Raw genomic sequence first — 15078 nt, forward strand, 5'->3', positions numbered from 1 at the left:
GTCCTTGGGCCCCTGCACCCACGTGGGAGACCTGGAGGAAGCTCCTGGCTCCTGGCTTCAGATCAGCGCAGCTCCAGCCGTTGCAGCCAATTGAGGGTGAATCAGCGGATGGAAGACTTCTCTCTCCGTGTGTGTAATTCTGACTTTCAAATAAATAAATAAATCCTTCAAAAAATTATATGTATGCATACCATAACATCATGTTCTATATCATAAATAGACACAATAACTTTTTTTTACAAAAGAAAATTGTCAGTAAAAAACCTGGCAGTAAAGACCAATTAAAACATGTATAACTATATTGTCTCATGTATATGCAAAACACATAATAATTAATGAAAGATTTTAGTAATTAAAAAAGATTTTATCTCCCAGCAAGCTGCGCGGCGCACCGGGCCTCATAGCCTTTGTGCCATCCGGGTCTCTCGCACGAACGATTTAGTCTGTGGCGAAGCTTCGGGGCGGCCGGTAGTGTTGAAAAGCGGAAAGTGGAGGCGCCGCTCTAGCGGCCAGGACTCTAGGCTATGGCGGCTAGTGATACAGAACGAGATGGACTAGCCCCAGAAAAGACATCCCCAGATAGAGATAAGAAAAAAGAGCAGTCAGATGTATCTGCTTCTCCTAGAGCCTCAAAACACCATTATTCAAGGTCACGGTCAAGGTCACGAGAAAGGAAACGAAAATCAGATAATGAAGGAAGAAAGCATAGGAGCCGGAGCAGAAGCAAAGAGCGTGCTAATGCGCGAAGAGACTGAACTGAAGACGCTGCAGACTCAGATAGCAAAATAATAAGCCTACTTCATGATAAGAACCAACTTCTTCTTAAAACAGGCAAGAAGACATGAATCCAAAGATAAATCCTCTATGAAACACAAGTCTGAGGACCATAATGACAAAGAACATTCTTCTGATAAAGGAAGAGAGCGACTAAATTCATCTGAAAACGGTGAGGACAGACACAAACGGAAAGAAAGGAAGTCATCCAGAGGAAGAAGTCACTCGAGATCCAGGTCCCGCGAAAGGCGCCATCGTAGTAGAAGCAGGGAACGAAAGAAGTCTCGATCCAGGAGTAGGGAGAGGAAGAAATCAAGATCTCGAAGCAGAGACAGGAAGAAGTCACGATCCAGAAGCAGGGAAAGAAAACGGCGGATCAGATCTCGCTCACGCTCAAGATCAAGACACAGGCATAGGACTAGAAGCAGGAGTCGGACAAGGAGTAGAAGTCGAGACAGAAAGAAGAGACTTGAAAAGCCGAGAAGATTTAGCAGAAGTTTAAGCCGAACTCCTAGTCCACCTCCCTTCAGAGGCAGAAACACAGCAATGGATGCGCAAGAAGCTTTAGCTAGGAGGTTGGAAAGGGCAAAGAAATTACAAGAACAGCGAGAAAAGGAAATGGTTGAAAAACAAAAACAACAGGAAATGGCTGCAGCCGCTGCCGCTACTGGAGGTTCTGTTCTTAATGTTGCCGCCCTGTTGGCATCAGGAACGCAAGTAACTCCTCAGATAGCTATGGCAGCTCAAATGGCAGCCCTGCAGGCTAAAGCGTTGGCAGAGACCGGAATAGCTGTTCCTAGCTACTATAACCCAGCTGCTGTGAATCCCATGAAATTTGCCGAACAAGAAAAAAAAAGGAAAATGCTTTGGCAAGGCAAGAAAGAAGGGGATAGATCCCAGTCTGCTGAAATATGGGAAAAATTGAATTTTGGAAACAAGGACCAAAATGTCAAATTTAGGAAATTAATGGGTATTAAGAGTGAAGATGAAGCTGGATGTAGCTCAGTTGATGAAGAAAGTTACAAGACTTTGAAGCAGCAAGAAGAAGTATTCCGAAATCTAGACGCTCAGTATGAAATGGCAAGGTCACAGACCCACACACAGAGAGGAATGGGCTTGGGTTTCACATCCTCAATGCGAGGAATGGATGCAGTCTGAGAAGATCACACTTGTAAAGTTTGGGACTTCGTAGACTTCTTGTTCTGATGTCGGGTCCTTGTTCACCAAACAGCTAGCATTCTAGCTTGCATGGGTGTTGCATTGACTTTAATTTATTGAAAAATACGATTTTTTTGTAAATATCAGATCAGTGATACTGGTGTTAGTGTTGTAATCAGGTTAAACCCACTTCCATTAAACTTGACAGGACTATAGAAGGACAATATTTTTTAGTTCATGAATTCTACTTTTCAAATATATAAGAGCTTCAGGTGGGGTAAAATCTCATACATAGATTTTTCGTGTCCACTGTCTTGTGTACTTTTGTACTTAACCTTGTATAGTTATTTTCATCTCTTGAAACATGAAAGAAATGTTATGTAGGTGTACTTTAGAAGATCTGGCCATTTGGTATAAAATCCAGCACAAGTAAGCTGGGTGGTGATGATAATAAAAATGGTTTTCTCAAAAAAAAAAAAAAAAGATTTTAATGAAAAGAACAATTCCAGATAAAGAGGGTATTTCATGGTGATAACAGGTGCAACTAAGGGCCGGCGCTGTGGTGTATCGGGTAAAGCTGCCGCCTGCAACACTGGCATCCCATATGGGCGCTGGTTAGAGTTGCGGCTGCTCCACTTCTGGTCTAGCACTCTACTATGGCCTGGGAAAGCCATGGAAGATGGCTCAAGTCCTTGGGCCCTTGCACCCACGTGGGAAACGTGGAAGAAGATCCTGGCTCCTGACTTTGGACTGGTCCAGCTCTGGCTGTTGTGGCCATTTGGGGAGTGAACCAGCTGATGGAAGATATATCTCTCTGTCTCCTCTCTTTCTCTGTAACTCTGCCTTTCAAATAAATAATATTTATTTAAAAAAAAATGCAACCAGTAGGAACAAGAAGCAACTTTGAATTTGTTTATACCTAGTAACTTTATATTAAAAAACACAGAGCAAACATTAACAAAATGAAAAAGAAAAGTGAGTGGGAAATCATTGTGGGAAGTTCAACATATACGTCTCAGTGACTGATAGAACAGAACAGAACATCAGTAAGGAAACAGACCCTTTGAGCCACACATAGCGCAGCTGTCCTCACTGAAGTGTGTGCTGTGGTGCACATGCAGCACTTATAAAAATGATCGTGCCCTGCCTCTCTCACTGGCGAGTCACCACAGATTCCTACAAATATTTATTTAATCATGATAGAATTAAACATTTATATATTAAGCAAAATACTTTAAATAACCCATGAGGAGTTGAAAAAAACCAAGGTCAACTGGAAAATATTTTGAAGTGAATTATAATGAAATTACAATACAATGTGTGAAATGCAGCTAAAGTCACACCTACAGTGAAAATTTTAATCTTAAATTTTTGTTAAGGATAGAGTCTGAAAATCAATTAAAACCAAAGAAAACACACACACACACACAAAAATAATGTGAGCACATTATAATGGCCCAGAACACAATAGGGTAAAGGGGGATAAACAAAGCCAAAGGTTTTTTGTTTTTGTTTTTGTTTTTTTGAGAGCACTAAAAAAAGATGACCCCTTGGCAAGACTAAGAGAAAAAGGCAAATTCTTAACGTCAGAAGTGAAGAGAGGAACATCACCGCAGACCTTGAGGCATTAAAGACACTCCAGGGCCAGCGTTGTGGTGTAGCTGGCAAAGCCACCTGCAGTGCTGGCATCCCATATAGGCACCGATTTGAGTCCCAGCCGCTCCACTCCAATCCAGCTCCCTGCTATGTGCCTGGGAAAGTAGTGGAAGATGGCCCAAGTGCTTGGGCTCCTGCAATCAAGTGGGAGAACTGGAAGAAGCTCCTGGCTTCAAATTGGCCCAGCTCTCATCATTGTGGCCATTTGGGGAGTGAAACAGTGAATGGAAGACCTCTCTCTCTCCCTCTCTCTCTCCCTCTCTCTCTCCCTCTGCATTGCTGTAACTCTACCTTTCAAATAAATTTAAAAAAAAAAAAGAGCCACAAGGTGTCAGGAAACTGGGAAGAGCCCTGGACAGCCTTCCTCTGCATATTTTAAGTGACAAAATGAAACCTATGTCTTTACGTGATTGAATAAGGGTTTTTATGCATCTAAATGCAGTCTTAACTGTGTTTTTACCAAAAATCTACAGTAACCATCATACCTGATGAAGAAATAATAAAAGCATTAACATCAAGGATATTATGTGTGTTCTAATGGCCGTCAGCTAGCACTGTATAACCTATCTGATGTAATCAGTCAAGAAAAAAAAAAGAACTGGTATACAGACAGAGAAGGTGAATATTATTAGCCATAGACAGTATGATTGCTTCTCTAGAAATCCTAGGAAAACAAAAAACAAAAATTCCTAGGAAAATCAACTGAGAAACTTCAGCAAGATGATGGAGATACAATATCAGACACAAAAATTTAAAGTTTTTATATACTTCTGTAATCAATCAGAAATAATGTGAAAAAGGTAATATTAATAATAGAACACAAAACTTAAGTAAAAACACAGGAGGACCTGCATATGGAGAAACATACCCATGTCCACTAATGGGAAGCATCTATTTTGTAAAGACGTCAATAAGCCCCAATTAATTTAATGTAATAGTAATCAAAATTTAAAAAATCCAATGAAGTTTTGCATGAGACAAATCTTAAAACTCAGAGGTATGAGCATAATTTCAGGACAATTCTGAAAAGAATAAGAAGATGGGATAATTTTCCAATTGGACATGATACTTGTTCCATATCTTAAATAATCAAGCAATATAATACTAGTTTAGGGACAGGATGGGCCAATAGAAAATAACAAAACATCTAGGATAAGACTCACGTTGATGTGGAAATTGTGTATCTGCTGGAGAGAGTATTTCAAATCTCTAATTTCAAATTTAGAGATAAAACTGATTATTTAGCAAATAGTTCTGGGGAAAATGATTATCCATTTGGAAAAACAAAATTAAGTCCAGAGAAAACACATAAGTAAAAATAACTTTATCATACAAAAATATAGAAGAGTGTCTTTACATGTATTAAGAAAATGACTTCATTCAACTTGCATGAATAGAATGTCTTCTCTTTTTTTGAGATTTATTTTTATTTATTTGAAAGGCAGAATTAGAGAGAGAGCCAGAGACAGAGGTTCACGCCCCAACTTGGGCTATCACAGACAGCAGCTTTACCTGCTATACCACCCAATGCAAAAAAAATAAAATGATTGATAAATTTGATCAAAAAGATTTTTTCTGTATGACAGAAAACACAATAAATGAAATGACAAGTCAAAACTTTCTACACATATAACTGACCAATAATTAGTGTTCTAAACATACAAAGATGTTTTAAAAGTCAGTAGGAAAAAGAAAACCTACCAAGAAAAAAAATAAGCAGAAGATGTGGTTGGCAATTAATGAAAGAAAAAAAACTAGTGTTCAATAATCTTATGAAAAGGTATTCAACCTTACTAGTAATCATAAAAATTCAAGTTAAAACAAAAATTAAATATGACTCCTTGGGGCTGCCATTGTAGTATAGTGGGTAAAGCTGCTGCCTTAATACCGGTTTGAGTCCCAGTTGCTCCACTTGCAAATCCAGTTCTCTGTTAATGCACCTGGGAAAGCAGCGGAGATGGTCCAAGTGCTTGGACCCTGACACCTGTGTGGGAAACCAGATGAAGTTCCTGGCTCCTGGCTTCAGCCTGACCCAGCCCTGGCCATTGTGGCCATTTGGGGAGTAAACCAGTAGATGGAAGATCTCTCCATCTCTCTCTCTGTAACTCTGCCTTTGAAATAAATAAAATAAATCTTTTTTAAAAAAGAAATATGATTCTTTTCATTAAATTAGAAAATAATTAAGTTTGATAATAACAAGTATTGGTAAGATTTTGGGTACAAAAGCATTCTTAACAAATGTCTGACTGAAATGGAAAGATGACCTCTTAGCATCTAGTGAATATGAAAGTGAATTGTGCTAAGACTCTGACCAACGGTTCTATCTCCAGGGATTCAACCCAGAACAAACACACATGGACCTAAGAAGAGGAGGAGAAAGATGTTCCTGGCAGCATTAACAGTAAAGCATTAGGAATGGCCAACCTCCCGTTAGTGCAACATCTGAAATACTATGTTGTGAACAGGGTAGCAGAGTGTGCCAAGTGCTCCGTCTACAGAGGTGAGTCACAAGTGGGTTGGAAGGAGAAATTGATTCTAACTGTGAGAACTCAGGACAGGCTTCATGAAGAGATACAGAACACGGGCTGATACCTGAAGGGCAATTAGGATTTCTATGGGGGGCTGGAGGGAAGGAAAGAAATGGAGGGTATTCTAGGTAGAGAAAACAGTGATGTGTACAACACAGGTTTAGAACGGTATTCAGGAAATACATAGTACTAACGACCATTATGGAGACTGGATGGTTGAGATTCTATTCACCTTTTCTAAGACTTCCTTCCTTCTAGGTGGAACCATCCAGTGTAGATGTGGTCAATGAGAGGTGATCTGCTTGGGGTGGGGTGTTGGTTGGTTCTGTGGCTCTCCTGACAGAGAACGACACTGCTATTGTGTGGAGAGATGTTGACCTATTTCCTTAAGCCACTCTAGTTAGCTTTTCTCTTACTTGCAGCTCAACTCATTTCCTAATTGATGAAGCATAATATTTTTAAAGTATGAGCATCACAGAAGAAAGGCAAAGGGACCCATCTCTTCCCCTGGAGGGCGATGGTAGAAACCCCAGGGTAACAGCTGTAGACTGCTAGCCTCCCAAACTACTGCCGGTGAAACCTACTGATTACACATGGCTATGTTTATTAGGGCTGCAGAAGGAAGGGGGAAAAATAACTGTAATAGAACTGTAGTGTCTCAGAGAAGGATATATACAGTTTCAAGGGCCCGAGCTTGGTGATTTTAAGGAGATTCCTGTAAGGTAGACAAAGTGGTTGGGAGAAAGCTATGGTCTGAATGTCTGTATGCCTACAAACTTCTTATGATGAGAACCATCACCAATGTGATAGTATGAGGGGGTGGGGCCTCTGGGGGCTGATTCTGTGGTGAGGGCGGAACCCTCAGCAGCGGGCCATGGGCTCTCAGAAAAGAGGCCCCAGGCTGCTGCCTTGCCCTTGCACCTTGTGAGGAAGGCACCATCCAGGGAGAGGGAACCGTCCAGGAGGATGCTGGCCCTCACCACACACTGAATCTGCCCAGGCTCCAGAGCGCTAAGAAATTTCTGCTGTTAAAAGCCACCCAGCTTTTGGTCTTTTGTTTTGGCAGCCTTCTGAATGGACCACAGCAGTGGGGGCTTCGTGTCAATGGGCACAGTGAGGCAAGGCTCCTGGAGAGCCTTAAGCAGCAGCTGTGAGTCGTGAATCTACTGTTCCGGTCGGGTCACTTCCAGGGCAAGGCTCCCTGGAGGAAGCACTGCATTATTTTTGCCTGGTCCCAGTCACGTTAGTCCTGGGAGAGGAACACGTTTTGGTTTCAGTTATCCCAGCCGTGTGCAGGGGAATTCTCCAGCATCCAGAGCAGGGCAAACAGCTTTAGGAGTCACGCCTTAAAGATGAGACTGAGAGCAGTCTCCAAGAAACAGAACATCTTGAGGGGGTAAGCTGAGGATTTGGGGTACGTGTATAACTAGTCAACAAACAAAACAAATATTCACTCGAAGGAAAACAAAGCACATTTCAGGGAAGGAAATAAATCAATCTTTAAAAACAAATAGTAAAATGTCAGTGTTTGAGGTGCCTTGAAAGGTATTAGACTTTATAATTATCTGTATCTAATTTGTATTTAATATGATAACTAAGTGATCCAGGAGCTATGGAATTTTTCCTGACAATTTTACGGAGTGTGCAAGCACATAACTTTGAGGCCACTGTTCCAGATCACATCTTTGTCGCAGGTTTTCTCAGTGTCTGGCCAGGGGACAGTTAACACGAGGAAGACCTCAACCCCTTACGATGTTTCTTGGAGGGTCTGCTCCCCGAAGTTTGCACAGCAGTTACCCCCACACGGCTCCTCCTCCTCCGTGCACACAGAGCAGTTTTCTCCTTCCTGCTCCGGCATCCTGCTCTGACTCCTGCCCTCTGGCCTGCACAGCCCTGAGCGGCAGAGCCGGGCCCCCCACGTTGACAGCGTCTCTCGGGGAGCAGCCGCAGAGACTCTGGAGTGCGCCATTTCTCATTTGATTGCAGCAGACAGTGGAGTCTCGGTGCCTCACTGAATTGCTTTTTACTGGGCTCCATCCTGGCATTACGCCATGAGTCTGCAGAGAGAGACGCTGCCAAAAAGATCTGCTTGAAATGTGTTCCTTATTTATTATGGAGATGCTGTGGGAGACATTTTCTATAAGCTCCAAATGTTTTCTCTTTGGGAACATAAGGAAATTTTTCTTTCAGGCCTCATTACCAGGCAAAAATAGCTTGTCTGAAACTACAGGCTAGCTTTGATCTTTTGGAACCCGTGGGGTTTGTAACTGAATATGCTCCTGTGTTGTGTGACTGCCAAGAAGACCAGAGACCAAAGTATAGCTGACCTCTGGAAACTGTTCAGGAAGGGATGCAATGTGTTGCTTTACTATCAGACCCTAAATTTCCATTTGCTGTGACTTCTAAAGTCTATTTATTGTTGCATTACATGTACCTTTGTAGCGTTTATGTAAAATGCATTGAAAGCCCAAAACAACTGGAATATTGAGTGTCCTTTTCTGTTGTCTTCTGCTGCACAATGAAGCTATCCTGCAATAACTGGCAGTAGGAAGGCCAGCCCTGGCTATCAAGAGTTCTGGAAGTGAGGTTTAACTTGGTTTGCCTCCAAGCCTGCTAGCTCCAAAGACCAGCTTGAACTTAACCTGGTTGATCTTGTCTTGCAAAGACAGTCACACAAACCGTGGTAGAGACTGAGATATGAGCCAGGACTTCATAGTGGTTTGATTTGTGCACCAGGCAGAAGGGGACTCTGCTCCCCTCCCTTGGTTAGCACATGGCATCCTTCTTCCCTTTCAAAGCCAATGCTTTTGATTTATGAAAAGGAAGAATGTATTTGGCTTTTGAACAACTAAGATTTGAATTAAAGCTGAGAGGTAGCTTTCAGTACAAACATTTTAAAATAATATCTTTGTCCAAATGGTGAAAAGGCACAAAACTAACAGCTAGTCTTGCTTGAAACCCAGCAAGGTCACCGATTCAGAGCCACACACCTGTGGTGTGACCTGAAGACAGACACTCACAGTTCTGTCACTTTGAGCTGAATACAGCTGAGAGGACATCCACCCTCACAGCACTCTCAGTTCATCTCACGAACGTTAGCACAGATCGACAGTTCTCAGAGAGGTAACAGAAAACACGTTGGTGGATAACCAGGGGCGAAGTGTACTCTCCCACTGAAGACTCCTAGAACAGTCTTGGAGAGCAGAACTCCCCTCTCTCTGGAACGTCGCCTTTGGTCCTGATCTTCTCTCGGGATGTTTGGTGCATGGGTACTTGCGTCCACCCTGTGCCCACCATCAACGTAAAGAGTAAGCTACATGGATAGATGAGCTGTCTGGGGGAGGACAGGCTCAGATTCTGGCCTCCAAGTGGGTACAGAGATTCCACAGGTCGGTTAGCTGTTTCTTCTGTAGGGGCAGAAACAAGAGAAGTAGCATCGTTTGGGGAGATCTGTGGAAGTGTGTTGCTACCCCTGCTGTCACCTCACTGATAAAATGGGGTTAATATTAGTGCCTCGTCTCAGAGAGCTGTTGTGAACTAAAAATGTTTAGGTTAAGAGCCTCTGCTCACCCGTTCACCAGCATGGAGCCGCCTGCGTCTCCTGAAGCCTTGGGGGGAGGGTCCTCCTTCCTTCAGCCCCAGTCAGGGAGCCAATGAAAGGAGCGCCAACTACAGGCAACCTCCCGTCCCTCCCTTCTCCCTTCTGTCCTCAACAGAGGGGAGTAAGCGGATTGGGCTTCAAACTTTCTTAAGAATTCACCTTTGTCAGCAAAAACACTTTGAACATATCTCCCCATAGAGAGATATTCAATCACTATAACTTATTATGTACATTATAGCACATTACATACATTAGGTGACATAAACAAAATTTTAGAAGGTGACATAAAAGTTAAATGCCAGTGGAAGGCACAGTACAGCAGTGCTTTCTTAATTGTAGGTAGGGCATCAGTCAACTTTTCCTTCTGTAATGAAAGACGTAAGATGAGCTGCTTATGAAGGAAGGAGGTTTATTCTGGCTTACAGTTTGGGAGGTTTTTAGTCCCAGTTCAGGCAGTCCCACGGGTTGGGCACCTGCTGGTGGCCTCCCTGATGGCAGAGGTCCAAGCCAGCACACAGCATCACACGTCAAGAGGAAGTGTGTTCACCTGTCTGTATCTCTCCTTGTAATGCCCCCTTGATGTGATTATGGGAACCCCACTCCAACGACCTACTCCAAGCTAATCACTCCCCAAAGGTCCTACCTCCAAACACGATAATCAGATTCAGTTTCTACCCTCTTAGTACTGTTCACATAAGACTTGGGGACCATGCCTCTGGGATATAGAGCTTTGGTGGAAACCCAAACTACAATACAAACCATAGCAGTACTGAAACCTATGTATGTTATTTTCCTTCTACATACATACAATAATGTATAATTTATAAATTAGGCACATTATTTAAATTAGTATATGATTTACAATAATAGCTAATAATAAAATAGAATAATTACAACAATATGCTATAACAGGAGTTATTTAAAAATATATGATTTCCTTATTCCTGGAAGTTTTCATTTAATATTCTCAAACTGCGGCTGACTGTGTCCAATAGAAACCTCAGCTAACGAGGGACCACTAGATTTTCCTTCTGAATTCCAATGACTGTATTATGTACAATTCAAAACCCTGGAGTACCTTCCTCATTACTATCAAGTTAAAGAAGAAATTACAGTAATGAGAATCATAAGGAAACCTGAATCAGGCTTTGAAATCCCAGTGCAGACTTCTCTCCAAAGAGCCACTTTAGCATGTCTTTGAAATTCTCTCTAGCTTGACCAGAGCTTCTTGGGATTTTGGTGGTCAAAACCTTGCAAAATTAAAAAATGTGAATATATGCGTATCCCGATTTGACAAAACAAACTTGTATCTGATTTGCATCCATTGTTCAGTTTCCTGCCTGTGCTTCTCACTATTCTTGACTCATTATAGTTAATTAATTCATCTCTTAATTGTGGTCATTATGAATCTTTAATCCAGCTGACTTTCTCTGAAATCTCAACAGAGAAATGCAAAGAAGATATGGAAATTGTTAGAGTCGGAACAAGATATTTTGAAACCCCTTTAAAACTTATTGCAAAAATATGATGCCTTTCTGCATCTCCCTAGCAAACGAAACGTTCAGATAGCCATCAAACAAGCATCAGCCAGGACTGCTTACAACGATGCGGCTTTCTCTGGGGGGAATTATTTGGTCTGAGTTCAGCAACTGTCACACACTGAGATTAGTGTCATCACCTTCATGTACAACAGTGAAGATGGGCAGGTGCCTCAGTAATGGGATGCTCACGTAGGTCACAGCAATGATGTAAGTGAGCATCGGGACTAAGAAGCTCTGATTTTATATTTTAGCACACTGCTTTTTAAAGGAGTTAAGCCAACACAATTAATTCAACAAAAACAGTGAGTACAGACCAAGTACAAGGAAACAAAACAGCTTATACTCCAGAACATTCTCACAATGTCACCACAAGAATTGATCATCAACTTTATAAATAAAATTTTAAGACATTAACACAATATTGTAAAGCCAATGGGAATACACTATATGAATCCATTAGCTTTTTTCCCAATGCTTACACTGTTGGGCTAGTCAGCTATGAATATTTTTTTTTGCTCTGCATTTAATACTAATTATAGCTTCTCTGTGTTCTGAGGGTGTTTATTTCATTTTTATGCTCAATTGTACTTACAAAATAATGAAATTGGGGCCAGCACCGTGGCATAGCAGGTAAAGCCATATGGGCACCAGTTTGAGTCCCAGCTGCTTCATTTCTGATCTAGCTCCCTGCTAATGCACCTTGGAAAGCAGTGGAAGATGGCCCAAATCCTTGGACCCCTGCACCCACATGGGAGACCCAGAAGAAGCTCCTGGCTCCTGGCTTTGGATTGGCCCAGGGCTGACCATTGTGGCCATTTGGAGATCAGCCAGCAGATAGAAGACCTCTCTCTCTCTCTCTCTGCCTCTCCTTCTCTGGAACTCTTTCAAATAAATAAATCTTTTTAAAAATATAATGAACTCGACTAGGTGATATAAAAGTTGTTTTAGAGAGAGGATACTTTCAGAATCGAACATTCCAATAGTCAAATATGTGATTGAAAACTGGAGACCTCCAGTCCCAGTAAGACAGGCAAGGACTTCAAAGTTACTACTCCATTGCTGGTAGAAAGTAAACAGCTGCACAAACTGAAAAATCAGCAACTCAGAGAAGTGAGGTCATAGGGCAAACTGCTGCCTCCAAAGTGGGAGAGACAGGTGGCTGCAGGGAACACCTTACCAGAGAGGAAACCTGCGAGCTGACACCTCCGTCCGTGGGAGCCAGTCCCAGGCTAAGAAACTCAGTAAGAACTAATGGATCGCTGGAGGTTCAGTGCTGAGGCCTGTGGGTTTAGAGCTCCAGGGGGAGGCAGTCATGGGGAAGAGGAGGAGGGGGAACAGGCTGGTGACTTTGACCTCCAGGGCCTCTGCTCGCTTCTCAGTGAATGAGAAAAAACCCCCTCAGACTCCTGGCAGGGAGTGCAGTCAAAGTGTAATTGATGCACTGACAAAGAAAGGAGCGAAAATGGAATCACAGAAAATGCTCAATTAAAACCACAAATGGCAGGAAAAAATAGAGAAGCCAAAGATAAGAGCAACAAATAGAAAATAGTAGTAAATATGGAGATAATCAACTACATTAGTATGTATGTTAATGTTAATGGCTTAAATATACTGTATTGGTTATCTTTTCATTACTATAATAAAATATCTGAGTCAGCTACTTACAAAGAAAAGAGGCATATTAGATCCCAGTTTTGGATACAGGAAGTCCAAATAGCATGGTGCAGGCTCTTGTGAGGGCCCTGTAGCAGATGGTGAGCGTAAGAGCAGGAAAGAAATCACGTCTTGAAACTGGAAGCCAGAAACACAGGAGACAGGCCCAGGCTTTTACAATGACCTGCTCTAATGAGAACTCACTCCAGGAGGCCAGTATTCTGTTTCAAAAGCAGCACCCCCAAAATGACCCAAGAACCTCCCACGGATCCAGAGCTCCCACAGGTCTCACGTCCTCCTAATACTGCCACCCTGGGGACCAAGCTTCCAACATGTGAACCTTCAGGGGTACAAACCACATCCAAACCATAGCATACAGCACTTGGAAGACAGAGACTTAAAAAGTCAGAGGGTATCAAAATGTAAGACCCAACTATTACTTTCTGTCTAAAAGAAATCCACCTTAAATATAAAGATACCTAGAGATTAAAAGTAAGGATACAAGGAAGATAAATCACGCTAATCCTATTCAAAAGAAATCTGGAGTAGCCATACTAACTTCAGACACAGCAGACTACCCAGAAAAGAAAAGTATTAGGGGAGCCGGTGCTGAGGTTTAGTAGGTAAAACCACTGCCTGCAAGGTGGCCTGCCCATCTGGGTGCCAGTCCATGTTCTGGCTGCTCTACTTCCAGTCCAGCTCCCTGCTAATGGCCTGGGAAAACAGCGGAAGATGGTCCAAGCGTTTGGGCCCCTGCACCCATGTGGGAGACTGGAAGAAGCTCCTGGCTTCTGATTGGCCCAGCTCTAGCTGTTGTAGCCATTTGGGGAGTGAACCAGTGGATGGAAGACCTATCTCTGTCTTTCTTCCCCGCTGCCCACTGTAACTCTGCCTGTCAAAAAATAAATATTTTTTTAAAAATTAATAAGAAACATAAGAGATCTAAAATCAACAGTCTGTGCTTTTACCTTAGGAAACTAGAGAAAAAAGAGCAAATTAAATAGAAAAGGAAGAAATAATAGGGAGAAAAAAATAATAAAAGAAAATAAATAATAAAAATAGAGCTAAAATAAATGAAATTGAAAATAGGAAATCAAAAAAACTAAAAGCTGATTCTCTGAAAAGCTTAACAAAATTGATAAGCCTCTATTCATCTAACTAAGAAATAAAGAGAATACAAATCACTAATATCAGAAAGAGGGACATCACCATAGACCCATGAAACTTAAAAGTATAGTGAAGTAATACGGTGAACAATGTCAGCTCACTGAGTTGATGAACTAGACGAACTGACTCTGTAAAAGGCAATCCTGCAAAATTCATGAAAGAAATAAGACAACCCAAATCAACCTGTATCTGTTAAGGACATTGAATTATTTTATTTTATTTTATTTTATTTTTTGACAGGCAGAGTGGACAGTGAGAGAGAGAGCCAGAGAGAAAGGTCTTCCTTTACCGTTGGTTCACCCCCCAATGGCCGCTGATCCGAAGCTAGGAACCAGGTGCTTCCTCCTGGTCTCCCATGGGGTGCAGGGCCCAAGCACTTGGGCCATCCTCCACTGCACTCCCGGGCCACAGCAGAGAGCTGGACTGGAAGAGGAGCAACCGGAACAGAATCCGGCGCCCCAACCGGAACTAGAACCCGGTGTGCCAGCGCCGCAGGCGGAGGATTAGCCTGTTGAGCCACGGCGCCAGCCAGGACATTGAATTAATAGTTGTTACGGATTGAACAGGACTTAACTCCCCAGACTCACGCAGATGTCTAAACTCTGAAGTCTCCAGCTGTGGAGACTTTGTCAGGGGCTGAGCTTAAAGAGGGTGGACTGGTTTGCCTGGCAGAAGCGTCTCAAAGCAGTACTGCATTCAGTCGGTGGCGTGGGTGTTACTGACTGCATTTACTAAGTTTACAATGAGGATCAGGAGCAAAGGGGAGCAGAGCAGAAAGGTTTGGGAAGCTTGCAGGCTGGCCAGGGAAGGCTGTGGGATAGGAAAGTGAGGTGGAGAAACCCCCAGCTTACACAAATTAGTGCAGGCAAAGGGTGCTTCTATAACATGAAGGACTCAGCCCAGACGGGTTCACTGGTGAAAGCTACTAACTTTAAGGAAGAAATTATCCCAATTCTTCATGATCCAGAGGGAATGTTTTCTAACTTACTCTATAGGTCAG

The 15078-nt window shown here is 42.4% G+C and overlaps 1 protein-coding gene across 1 annotated transcript; it reads left to right on the plus strand.

The window, feature by feature from the left end:
* The first annotated feature begins 387 nt into the window (after positions 1-387).
* On the plus strand, positions 388-2384 carry LOC133769781 (arginine/serine-rich coiled-coil protein 2-like). The gene has a single exon (XM_062204995.1). The coding sequence runs from the start codon at positions 802-804 to the stop codon at positions 1930-1932; it is 1131 nt and encodes a 376-aa protein (XP_062060979.1). The 5' UTR covers positions 388-801; the 3' UTR covers positions 1933-2384.
* The last annotated feature ends 12694 nt before the right edge of the window (positions 2385-15078 follow it).

This window comes from Lepus europaeus, chromosome 11, assembly GCF_033115175.1.
Source record: "Lepus europaeus isolate LE1 chromosome 11, mLepTim1.pri, whole genome shotgun sequence".
NCBI classification, from domain to species: Eukaryota; Metazoa; Chordata; class Mammalia; order Lagomorpha; family Leporidae; genus Lepus; species Lepus europaeus.

Coding starts and splice junctions, on each gene's coding strand:
- LOC133769781 (XM_062204995.1), top strand. CDS start 802: ATGATAAGAACCAACTTCTTCTTAAAACAGGCAAGAAGACATGAATCC.